This window comes from Typopeltis vanoorti, chromosome 18 (genome assembly GCF_054136105.1).
Source record: "Typopeltis vanoorti isolate ZY-2024b chromosome 18, IOZ_Tvanoo_1.0, whole genome shotgun sequence".
In the NCBI taxonomy this organism is placed as follows: Eukaryota; Metazoa; Arthropoda; class Arachnida; order Uropygi; family Thelyphonidae; genus Typopeltis; species Typopeltis vanoorti.
The window spans coordinates 91,097,627-91,111,293 of NC_143566.1; the positions used below are offsets into that span (position 1 = coordinate 91,097,627).

At 36.9% G+C, this 13,667-nt stretch overlaps 1 protein-coding gene across 4 annotated transcripts in view; it reads right to left on the reverse strand.

Annotated features, from left to right (window-relative positions):
• The window catches only part of ND-30 (NADH:ubiquinone oxidoreductase core subunit S3), a 107,316-nt gene extending 99,446 nt beyond the window's left edge, over positions 1–7,870 (reverse strand). For all 4 annotated transcript variants that reach the window (XM_090408322.1, XM_090408324.1, XM_090408323.1 and 1 more), the window contains exon 1: positions 7,675–7,870. In XM_090408322.1, the coding sequence (XP_090264448.1) occupies positions 7,675–7,738 (64 nt within the window). In that variant the 5' untranslated portion in view covers positions 7,739–7,870. The remainder of the gene's footprint in view (positions 1–7,674) is intronic.
• Between the last annotated feature and the right edge of the window lie 5,797 nt (positions 7,871–13,667).

The window sequence follows — 13,667 nt, forward strand, 5'->3', positions numbered from 1 at the left end:
TTTTCCTCTGTATCGAGCCTTGATAAGACCCCACCTGGACTGTGCCCAGTTATGGGCACCAGGGTTTCTTCGTGATGGGGAGGAAGTGGAGAGGATCCAGAGACGAGTGACCAAGATGATAGCAGGTCTGTGGAATGAACCTTATGAGAACAGGTTGAAGATTTGTGGGTTGCAGAAATTGGTCAATAGGCGAAGGAGGGGTGATATGATTGAGACATTCAAATTACTGAAGGGTTTCTATAAGATTGATCCAGAAGATATTTTTGAAAATATGACTGGTGGTGGGAGGACTAGGGGCCATGAATGGAAGCTGGGCAAGAGCGTGGTTGACAAGGGTGTTAGAGCTAGGTTTTTTACTTGGAGAGTAGTGAATGACTGGAATAAGCTTCCAGAGTCTGTTGTGGGTGCTACGACCGTGAATGAGTTCAAGGCAAGGTATGATAGATACTGTGTGAATGTCGAATAGTTGTTCTTGACATGATGTTAGGGCATCCCTAACATCATGTCAAGAACAACTCCAAGAACAACTCTATTATTATTATTGTTCCGGGCAACTCCAAGGAGTCGACAGACTCCTTGGAGTTGCCCGGAACAACAATAATAATAATAATAATATTTCACTTTTGCTACCATTACCAACCAAGTCACCCATGTCACCTGTTCTTTGTAATCCTCGTGAAATTGATTATTACCACTCCTCTTATGCTGCCTCCATAGAGGGTGCTATTCTAATCACACATCATTAATACAGTTAATTAATAACTAATAATACAATGTTTCCTCAGTTATACCTTTGCACTGTTTATGTATAACATCATGTGACTATCACTGTTTGAAATCAATCCATTGTTCGCTTTCTACTTCGTAATTAACTAACCTTACAACTGATAATTGCCTGTAATTATATATGGTCTTGAATAAATGTTAACTTATTTTATTGTGTGAATTGAAGAAATAGTATGGCAGAAGTATCTCTTAAAGAACATTGTGCTAATTTGTCAATTCACATTCAACCTTGTATTCCCTGACCTACAGCAGCTATCACCTATATTTCATTCTTTTGGCTTCTAACTCACACCAGATAGCCTCATTAAATGAACTGCTCTCTGCATCTCTATCCTCCTGATATACATCTACTCTGGTTGGTTTTAATTCTTCTGCTGACATTAGCAAACCCACCCCCACCCATACTGTTTTCTCTCTCTCCTCTCTGAAAATAATATACTCCTTGCATTTTATCTCTATATCATCCTCCATCAAGCAAGTCTCACTAATGCCTATAAGTTCTGACAAGGTTGAACTAACCAATGTTAAATTTCCTCTCCTTTATTCCTAGTACTTCTGGTATTAGTATGCATAAACTGGAGTATGTCTATCTGCATTATATAAGTTGTTTCATTCATGCATCCACAAACTCCACCCAATTCTTCTTATAAAGCTTAAGCATTGACTTATTTGCAATCAACATCCTTCTTCTCAACTTGACTCCCTTCTTGTAGAAGTGACTCGTGGTCTTACTCTCTCACCCTTCATATACCAACAGTGCTTTTAATATTCTCTTTGCATCTGCCAAAATAATCATTTCTTTAGCTTTCCTTCTCTCCATTCTTAATCTAAACCTCAGGAAAGCATGATTTTCACACTCAAGCACTCCTAGTATCATGGAGTCTCCATATAAAATGCTATATTATCTTTTTTTTTCACTCTTTCATACTCTGCTTTCTCTTCCCTCACATATATCCCTTCTCTATCATACCCTCCAAGGCATTTCTTCAACCATTCTATCTCACATTTTAACCTATGACAGAGTAAGCTCTCTTTCTCATTACCATTTGGTCATTAATTCACTTTCCAGTGAATTAATATTTTTGTCTTTGACTCATGGAGTCAAAGACTCATCTGGGAGGTCCTTTTATCACACACACACATCTCATCATACCGTGTCTTAAACACACTCAAACTTCTTGCAGACACCACACTCTCAGGCAAGGCATTCCAATCATCCACAACTCTGCACGAAAAAAAACCTGCCTCTCACTCCCCTACTCACACCCTCTTTATACAGTTTCCAGGGATGACCTCTGGTTCTCCCACTATTCTCTGTAGAACTTCTCCACCATTGATCCTATAACAACCCCTTACCAACTTGTAGGTCTCTATCATATCTCCCCTCTTCCTTCTCTCCACCAGACTCTGCAAATTACATCTTCTCAATCTTTCCTCATACTCAACATTCCAGAGGTCAGAAACTACCTTAGTCAGTCGCCTTTGGACCCTTTCCAACATCTCTTCATCCTTCTGAAAACCCGGTGACCAAATCTGGGCACAATAGTCCATGTGTGGCCTAATCAAAGCCTTATACAACGGAACAAGAATCTCCCTACTTCTACACGTCAGTGTCCTCTGCATCATTCCCAGAAGCCTTTGTGTTGCCTTCACAATTTTGGCAAAGTGTCTCCTAAATTTTAGATCCTTATCCACTATCACCCCCAGATCTTTTATTTCCTCTACCTCCAACAATATATTCTCACCAAGCATAAATTCTGCATCCCATCTTTGTTTTCCAAATTTTGAAACCTTACATTTTACAACATTAAACTCGCATCCCCATTTCCGTGCCCAATCACTCAATTTATTCAAGTCTTCTTGCAAGGCCACAACATCTTCACTACTCTTTATGGTTCGTCCCAACTTTGCATCATCTGCAAACAACTGAATATCTCCATCCAAATCTTCGCCAATATCATTAATATACAAGTTAAATAGTAATGGCCCTAAAACAGGCCCCTGAGGCACTCCACTAGTGACATTCCTTTTCCTCGATATTGCACCCCCATACACAACTTGTTGAAACCTATCAGATAGCCAGTCTCCGATCCAATGCACTAATCTAATATCCAACCCCATCTGCTCTAGTTTGACTGTCAACTTATCATGAGGTATCTATCAAAAGCTTTTGTGAAATCCAAGTATATTACTGTGTATCCTTCTCCTCTGTCCAAGGAAGCAGTCACTTTATTGTAATAAGTAAGTAGATTACTAGAGTTACTCAAAGGATGTTAAAGTTACTCAGAAAACTGCTGTCATAATGCAATTGACACTGACACATACGAATGAAGTTATATAAGGCACTGAGTTGGTCACCTGGATATCTAAATGATAAAACATAAAAAAAAAAATAATAAGCTGAGTAACTAAGACTCTCATCATTTTCTAATAGAGACGAGGACATATTGAAGGAACATACTCTGTAGAGCTCAAATTTGCTGGCATGGTTGGGTGAGTGATTAATATTCCTGCCTTCCAGCCAAAGACAGTTCAGATCCTGTGGGCAGGATATTTATGAATGCCTTTTGAATTTCACTGATTGCAATGAAATCACTACCCCCCCCCCCCCAATTACTGGAGGCTTAAAGTGTCTTGAAACAGTTCCATGTTTGCTCTCTAGGCCAGGTTTCCAGATTGTGTAAAAAATAAAGAATAACATTAAAACAAATAATAAAATTCTTAGCCCACTCATATTATTATTGTACTGATAGAGATTCACAATCTTTTATATAGGTGGAAGTTCTATAAAAAATAAAAAAAAAATAGAAGTGATGATATGATTGAGATATAAGCTGAAGAAAAGCCTCAGATATAGTGTATAAAGTAATAGGCAACAGGGAAAACAGGTCATCCCTAGAAACTATAAGGATCAAGGAAGTGAAAGTTTTTTTTTTTTTTTTGCATGGTGAATAGAGTGGAATATATTGCTCTTAGGGGAGAGGTTAATGTCCTAATACTCACTTTTTTCAAGGTAAGATACATATTGGTGTCTGGAAAGAGTTTGGTCTTCGGTGATGAGTCTTCCAACATATTGAAGATTTGGAAACAATGCTATTAATATGCATCAAACTCCCCAAGGTATGATGAACAGTGATAAGATCTCATCTCATCTAACAGCCAAGGCTTCTGAAAGCACCTATAAAGAATATTCACTCAAAGACATGAGGGTGTCTTGCTGTTTCCTCCACTTATATGCTGTCTACATGTTTATGATAGTCCTAGCATATCTTAAAGTGTCTGTTTGACAAACAAAAAATATTAGAATCAGTAAGTTTACTTGAAAAGATACTGAATTTTCATTGCCATGATATGTGAATCTGAAATAAGACAGGAAGGAAATGAAGATTTTTGAAGTCTGTAATATAATACAATTTATTATATTACATTATTGTTTGGGATTTTGATTGGGACATTTGTGAAGAAAGCAGAGACGTTAAAACTGACTAATAAATCATCTTTTTCCAGTGTGATGTCTTTGATTTTGTTTACAAACACTAACTAAGAGTAAATTATCTAATCTAAGAGATAATTATAAATAGGACCATAGATAATCCAGGATCCTAAATCTAATATAACAATTGTCATGTTAAATTAGGACATCATTTTTATTATAACAAAACTATCTATATGAAAGAATGTTTCTCTGATGTTGTCTTAAATAGAATATAACTTTGATGTAGTTAATTTATTTCATTTCATTTCATTCCATTTATTTATTGTACAATAATTTTATTTTATTTTCACTAGAGGTGTCAGGCCAGTAGAATAACTGTTGATCAAATCATTTATATATTTGGTTTAATCTTTTATCCAAGTGTAAGCAAACAAAGTTTGCACCTGAAGTTTTCAGGACTGGGGCAACTTGTGGCAAAGATGGTATATGTTCTCATCACTTGCCTTGGTATCCTATATTGCTAAGCACATCTCCTTGAGGACATGTATAATGCTATGCATTAAAGGAAGGGTCACTACCATGACTGGTTTCGACCTTTATTGAGGTCTCATCAGTGGGAGCCAGACCCAGAGGTGGTGATACTAAGGTGGAAGTAATGGAGAAGTCATATTTCCATATGCCAGTTGGAAAAAGGTGTCACATCTTATTATTAAAACTCTCTGGATTAGAGATAAGTTGATGGAAGTTTTTTTACTTGGCTATGCTACCAATTATATATTTGGTTTAATCCTTTATCCAAGTATAAGAAAACAAGTTTGTGCCTGAAGTATTTTCAGGATTGGAGCAACTCGTGGCAAAGGTGGTATAAGTTCTCATCACTTGCAAGTGATGAGAACTTATACCACCAAGAAAATAAAGGTGATCATTATGGGCGATTTTAATTATGACAATAAAGACTGGGATGATTGAGATAGTAACTAAAAGTAAAGAAAATGAGTTTCTCGAGTATTTGAGGGACAACCACTTCAGGCAGTATGTAACAGAGGTCACACGAGGATTGAGGGTCTTGGTTTTGATCATCTCATCAGAATATGTAGTTATAAATGAAGTGTCAAATCTCCCTCCAGTTGGTAAGAGTGACCATGAAGTGATGGTGGCAACCAGGGTGGTTGCCAGCAACATGAGGATCTCTGTGAGAAACTACAAGGCTGATGTTTATGAGAAGCTGAGGAGACAGCATGCAGATATAGCATGGAATGAGGAGTTGGGTGGAAAGGAGATCAATGTTGCTTGGATGATATTCAAGAACTATCTATTAGAAGCAATGTTTAAATGTATTCCAAGGGTCAGAAGGTTAAAATAAGGTAGGTGTGAAATGGATGAATGAAGAGATTAAGCATGCAATACAAAAAAAAAAAAAGAGGCATTATGGAGCAACATAATAGGAGTGATAATAATCAATTCAATAAGGAATACAAAGAACAGGCAAGGAGGGTGAATCGATTATTAAAGGTAACAAAAGTGAAATATGACAGTAATTAGCTAATGAAGCCAAAAAAAAAATCCTAGCAAGTTCTTTCAACATGTAGTTAGCAAAAAAAAAAAAAAAAAAAATGATTATGGAAGGATGACACTGATTGGAGAAAATGGTATAAAAACAACTGCTGCAGAGGATATAGTTGAGATATTTAATGAGCAGTTCATAAAGGTCTTTCATTCTTGTGACATAAAGTTTGAGAGCAGCTGTTGATGATGATGAGGAGGAGAGACCAACTGTAAGTGAGCAAGAAGTATACCGAGAATCAAGCAAACCTGATGTTACTAAGGCTGTGGGACTCGATAATATATCACCATGCATTTTGAAGGAATGTGCCAGGGAGTTGGCATCTGCCTTGACATATTTAATATATGAGTCTTGCAATTGGTCAAGCTCCAAAGGAGTAGAAGGCAAGATTGCACCACTTCATAAGGGAAGATTCAGAACTCAAGCATCAAATTATAGGTGTATCTGTGTCAGTTGTAGTTAAAGTGTTAGAAAGGGTAGTTAGAACCAGGATACAGAATGGGTTGATAACAATGGTATTATCTTTGATGGACAGCATGGATTTGCTAAAGGGAAGTCATGTTTTAGTAATCCGCTTCATTGAACAAAGAAGGCCGATCTCCAATGAGCCCACAAATGCATCATGGGAAGTCTTACTTAACTAGCAACTTGGCTATAATATTGAACTTGCAATTTCTTCCCACTTGGCATTCACAGTAGATACAAGCAATGCATTCCATTGACCTATCATTCTCCATGTAAATAATTACGCTTCACCCCTTCTTCACACTATTATACAACTTCTAATACAACAACTATTCAAATCTAATTATTATTACATGGCAACTCCATGGAATCCCACTGACATCACTCTACCTTACATGGTTCGCCATTTACTACACAATATTTCTAACTATATTCATTCTCTAGCCAGTTTGCTTATTTCTTGAGTGAAAGAAACTTGAGTGTCCAGGAGAGAAAACCTGCTATCTTCATATGAGACTGGCTAACTCACTTTCGATTGAAAAAAATCCATACAAAGACTCTTCATACCATGGCAAGGATCAAATCCAGGTTTTTTTCCAATTAAAGGGTGCACATCCTAGTTCTTCCACCTATACAACGGAGGTGCTAAAAACACATCTTTTGAGACTGAAAATGAAACCCAGGACTTCGGGATGATGGCCAGATAACTTAGCCACTAGATTGTGTGTGTGTGAGAATACATTATTATGGAACAAAATCTAATGTTAATAAAGTTTTTCTTTTTTCATAACTTTCCAGATTGATGTGTTGAAAGTTTAAAAACTTCTGCTTTAGAATTCCATTAAAAAAATATTGTAAATATTTATGTTCAGAGGAGGGAAGTCTTTTTCTTTCCTCTTCCGTCGTTTCTTTTTGATTTTAAACCACAACTGATTGATTCGTTTATGTTATTAATTTGCAAAAAATAATAAAAAATAATCTGCAAAGCTTATGATTTGCCTCAACAAATTAATAATCTGAAGCAGGTGAATGGGAGGTCATTTGCAAAAATGCGGCTCAACGAGCTTGAAGATGAAAGCAATTTCTGGGTACATTTCACCCCGCAAATATCCAATGTTTGTTGTTGTTGATCAACCAGATTTCGCTGAAAATCTCATATTTTTCAAGCTTCCATGGTACGATGATTTGTAATAGTTGAATATATATATATATATATATATATAGAGAGAGAGAGAGAGAGAGAGAGAGAGAGAATATTACTTAATACTTGTATTTTTTGAATAGCTCAATGTCACATTCCATTTTAAATGGCGATTTATGTTATCACAAACTTAAAACATGAATAAGTTATCGGGATATTGTTATATATCAATAAAAACAGGGTTTTATTTTGAATTATTACACGAGTGCCACATTTTCTTACCAGTCCTATTTGATAACGCCGACCTTGCAAGTGGCACAAATTTATTCCAGAGAGCAGCAGCCATGTTGCCTTTTCTCAAATGTCAGATCAACAGTTAAATGTGAAGAACAATATCACAATACACTCAGTTATATTTTTACAACCATCAGAAACGAGGCTCAGCGTTATAATTAAACCTCCATTCACAGATCAGTAAAGAACGGTGTAGTTTATTTCGATTAAGCCAATATATCCAGGGGGCGCAAATGTGCATCAGACTGTTCCATGTGCATGTAAGGTATGAAATGACACAATGTTTATAAGATTAGCCTCATAGAAATAAAGGAAGGTACGAAAAATGAAAAACTTAAATCTCTCGTTGCTTGGTTATTTTTCATTATTTTAATTTTGCCATTTTAAACACTGGTAAGCAGTTTACTAAAACGATGTATAGTTCAAGCAACAAGAAACGTTATTTTCTCGTTTTTCACACGTAGGACTAAATAGCAGAGCTTATGTAACACTGCTATTAATCCTACTGGCCTGTTCCCAGCCTCACATTCTAAGGATTAGAACCTTGATCGATACTAAATTAGACATCCTCCTTTGATTTTGTATTACAGCATATACTAACATGGTCGAAACTGCCTTGTGAGAAAATGTGTAAACTGTGCATATTCTTGCTTGTATGGTGGTGGTATTGTTTCAGTCATTTGCCTTGGAAGCACCATATGTTTCTCTTATTCCTTACCATTCCACTCCTTTCAAATGTTTTATGTTAGTAATTAAGCAGCATAACTGCTTGCTTTTATAATACACCTAAGACAAGCTTTTAGACTGAAATTTGAAGCCCTTATCTGGTTCATGGCAGGCTGTCCTGCAAGTCAAAATTTTTAAATCTTTAAAAATTTTAAATAATTTTTCTCCTTAGAAACAAACAAACAAAGGGGAGTAAGTTAATCTACATTATTGTTTTGGTTGTCCATGCAGCAATATTTAAACTTAGCTGCTGTTTACAATAATGTTAATGGTACTGTGGCTGTTTTATTATTATTATTATTACCCGTGACACCTCCAAGGAGTCCGAAGACTCATCGCGGGAGGACACCCACTATACAACTGTCTCAACCACTATGCCGAACCTCTACTACCAATCATCTCCATCAACGCCATCTACTGCCCACCACCACCACAACTAGTAATTTTTGTCTGTAAATTGCGTGTGTTCTGAAGGGCTGATTTATCTGTATGCAGGATGAAAAACCCGAGTTTCCGGGAGAAAAAACCCTGCTACCTCTGTATGAAATCGGCTATTTTTAATGACACTCCACTTCGTATCTTTATAAAATATTTTTGCTGAAGTTAATTAGTCCTTATATAATCTTGATATTGATCTCATATCATTAAGAAGAAGAATAGGTGAAAATTTTTTATTAAAATTGATAGTTCATTATATAAAGATGACTTCAAGACAGCAGTAGCAAATTAGAGACCAATTAGTATCTCCAGAGTGGTGGTTAAAGTACAGTATTTGAAAATTTGGTTAAAGGTAAAATTGAAGAATGTGTGGATATGAATATGATGTGTAGGTAGCAAAGCTTGGTAAAAGGTGTGTCTTACCTTAGTAATTTATTCACAATTGATAAAAAAAAGTCACAGCAGAATTGGATAAAGGAAATGGTAACACCATGATATGCTGGACTATGTAAAGGCATTTGACAGAATATTGCATAGAAAACTATTACATAAATTAGAGTAAATGGAATGGATATGAAGCTGGTGGCATGGATAGCCAGGCAGTTGACAGACATCTGGAATCAAGGTGAATAAGGGTGACTAGTTGAATGCCTCAGGGCTCTATACTAGGGCCACTCTTCTTTAATTTGTATATTTGACATAGGGAATGGTTTAAGGAAGGAGGATATTTAGTTATTAGCTGAATGATGCAAAACTTGGGAGGGCAATAGTTGATAAAGGATGTAGATATCCTGCAAGATGAGTGAAATAAATTGGCAGTGTAGGCAAAGTTTAAATTAAGCAAAATTAAACTGACAGTGATTGTCAATTTAATGTTGCAAAATATAAGATAATGCACTTCACGATGAAAAGATCACATACTTTGTATCATATGAATGATACTGGGTTGCAGGAAATTGACATGACAAGGGATTTCAGGTGATTATTATTATTGTTAACATCTGACCTCCATGGAGTCAGAGACTCATCATAGGAAGTACACACTATCACACACAAATCTCATCCAACCATACCTTAAACTGATTCAGTGTGTCTACATTCACAACACACTCAGGCAATCCATTCCAATCACCAACCACTCTCCAGGAGGAGTGAAGAACCTGCTCTTCACTCCTCTGCTCACACCCTTCTTATACAGTTTCTAGGGATGGCCTTTGTTCTACCCTGACCTTACTATTCTATGAAAAATCTTCCATGTCAACCTGATAACAATCCCTGACTAACTTACATTTCTCATAGCCCCCTCCTCCTCCAATTCAAAAGGCTTTGCAATATACACTTTCTCATTCTATCCTTGAACTCAACATTCCAAAGACAACTGATCACCTTTGTGAATCTTCCCTGAACTCTTTCCAATATATCCTCATTACCAGGAAAACCTGGTAATCAAATCTGTGCACAGTAATCCTGATCAAGGCCTCATACAATGGCATCATAATATCTTTTTAATTCTGCATATCAAGGTCCTTTGCATCATTGCCATTATCTGATGTGACATCTTCACAACTTATGCAATGTTGCCCCAGAATTTTAGGTATTTGTCCATCACCACTCCTCTACCTCCTTTAAGGTTTCCTCACTAAGCGTATGCTTTGCATCCCATCATTGATTATCAAATTTCAAAACCTTACACTTTTCAATGTTAAACTAATAGTTCCACTTATCTGTCCATTCATGCAATCTATTCAAGTCCTCTTGTAAGGTCATAAAATATGCTTGACACTGCATTGCTCTCCCCAATTTTGCATCATCTACAAACAGCTGCCTAACACCAGTTAAACCCATCCCGGTATCCATAAAAGATATAAATAGACGAATCAGTCAAGCATCCCAAACTTTTGGATGACTTAATAAAATATGGAAGTCAAGAGACATCAAACAAGTAACAAAAGTAAGAATCTATGAAACAATAGTCCTCCCAATACTCTTCTATGGAAGTGAATGCTGGAATCTCAAAAAGGCTGAAGAGAAAAAATTATTAGTTACTGAAATGAGTTGGCTAAGAAGATTACTTGGAGTATCTCTGCTGGATCGACTAAGAAATGAAGACATAAGGAAGCGACTAAAACAAGAAATAACAATAATAGACAAAATCCAAGAAAGAAGACTGCGATGGTTTGGTCATGTGACCAGAATGGGAACAGAAAGACTACCATCTAAAGTTCTGAATACAACGATGGAAGGTAACAGATCCAAAGGACGGCCCAGAATTAGATGGATAGAAAAAATAAAATAGGACCTGAAAACCAAATCACGACAAGTGACACCAAACTGGACAGAATTGTTCAGACTCTCCCAGGACAGACAGAAGTGGAAAGAGTTCATTCGGCCTCATCATCATCCACATAGATGATGGTGAGATGATGAAGAGAGAAGAAGAAGAGTATCATTAATATAAAAATCAAGTAACAATGTTTCCAAAATGTACTCCTGCTGCACACCACTAGTGACCTTCCTCTTTTGTAATACTGCACCCCTCATATACAACTTTCTGATACCTATCTTACACCTAGTCACCAATCCAACTCCGAAGTCTTTTATCCACTCCATCCTTTTCAGGTTATTTAACAGCTTGTCATGTGGCAGTCTATCAAAAGCTTTTGCAAAATCTAACTGTATCACTGTATATGCATTTCCCGGAAATGCATATAGTGATACATTTTCCAGGAAATTTATCACCTTGTTAAAGTAATAAGTTAGTAAAACATGATCTTCCTTTAACAAATTAATGTTGACATCACAGAGAATGCTGATATTATAAACTCATTTCTTTATCCTAATTCTTGTCGATCTCTCTCTCTCTCTAGTACCTTCACCACAGTGTCAGGATATAGAGATTATCCTACAATTTGTTGCCACAGCCTTATTTTACTTTCACAGGAACAATTTTACCTTCTTTCCACTCTCTTGGAACCACTGCTGTTGTAAGACTTATTAAACAGGCATGTCAGTGCTACTCACAATTCACTGGAACATTCCCTTAAGATGAGGGAGGTGGTGATACAAATCCTATTGCCTTATTGGCATCAAGTTTTTTTATTTTCTCAAATACCCCCTATTCACTCAAAATTCAACTATCTTCTCCTTGTCCTCTATGTTTGAGTTTGTTATGATTTTACTCTGATCACTGAATACCTGAACAGTGTCTTCTGCAGCAGTTGTTGCCATTCTACCATTTTCATCTATTCACATCATATTATCATAACCATTCTTCCTTCTACTTGCTACATATCTAAAAAACTCTCTAGAGTTTTTCATCACCTGATTTACCGATTTCTGCTCATACTGCACTTTTGTTATCTTGGAGAGTATCAAGCCAGGAGAGTGACCAACTAAGTCACTCTCCTGGCTTGTTCTTTATACTCTTCATGTAATTGATTATTACCATTTATTCATCTTGTACTGCCTGCAAAGTGCCTTATTCTTCCACATATCATGCTTAATCTCCTTACTGGAGGAAGGTCAAAAGGCTGAATGGATGAACCTACTTTATTGCCTTTTGACCTTTGGAATACATTTACACATTAATACTGTTATATATTTCTTTGTCAGTTCCCATGCAGCATTTATTTCCTTACTGCTCTACTTCTCATTCCATGGTATAGCTCCAGTCTGTCTCCTGAGCTTGTGACAATCACCAGCCTTGTACTTCCACATATATCCTTTCCTCACAGAAGTATGCATATGGCTAGCCACAACCCAGGTGATCACTTCATAATCACTCTCACCAGCTGGAGGAAAGTGCAAAACCCCACTCACAATTACATCCCATAATGAAATAATGAGATCTAAAACTCTTGTTCCTCACATGCCCTCCTTTACATGCTGCCTAAGATAGTTGTCTCTCAAGAATTTCATTTTCCTTATTCTCAAATGCTATCTTTTCACTCCAATCTATAATGCTATAATTGAAATTGCCCTTCCTTTGTTCACTAACCCAAGGTGTTTATACATTTCTTTATTACCATCCTCCACATTCCCTAGCATATAGCAACATCCAGCTAAATGTCTTCGTGTCAACCTTTACCTTATACCACATTGCTTCATAATCATTGCCATTATTTCCCTCTTTCATGTCTACCTTATGTGGTCATAATTTCCCTGGTATCATCAGCAGCATTCTCCCCCCCCCCCTTCTTCTTGTCTTTTCCATCCTCGTGAAAAACACTACTCTGCTAATTCTATTCGTGTTAGAATATCTTCTTAATATTTCCGCCACTGCCGATCAACAGGGGATCTGCTCACATACGTCACCCATCTTTGGATAAATGCAATGGAAAGGTTTGGCAAATCTCAAGTGGTTGACTAGATATCTCCAAAGCCTTTGACCAGGTTTGACACAAAGGCTTACTAGGCAAATACCATCATTCAGCCTGACCCAGGACTTCTGTAGGTGGATTGCCAGTTTTCTGTCTGGATGCACCCTGTGTGTGATGGTGGACAGCTCCCTATCCTCTCACCACCCAAGTAATCCTGGGGTCCCACAAGGTTCTGTTCTCTCACCAACCCTCTTCCTGCTATATATCAATGACCTACTGCAATTGACCTCCAACCCAATACACAGTTTTGCAGATGATAGCACACTACACTACTCGCATTTGATAAACCTTACCCTACACAACTCACTTCAACCTACAGAACATCAACCACCACCACCTTCAACTCCGATCTTGAAGCCATCCTACAGTGAGGTTTAGATAACCTCATAAATTCCAATGCCAATAAAACCCAGTTCTGTACTATTTCCCATAAAAAAA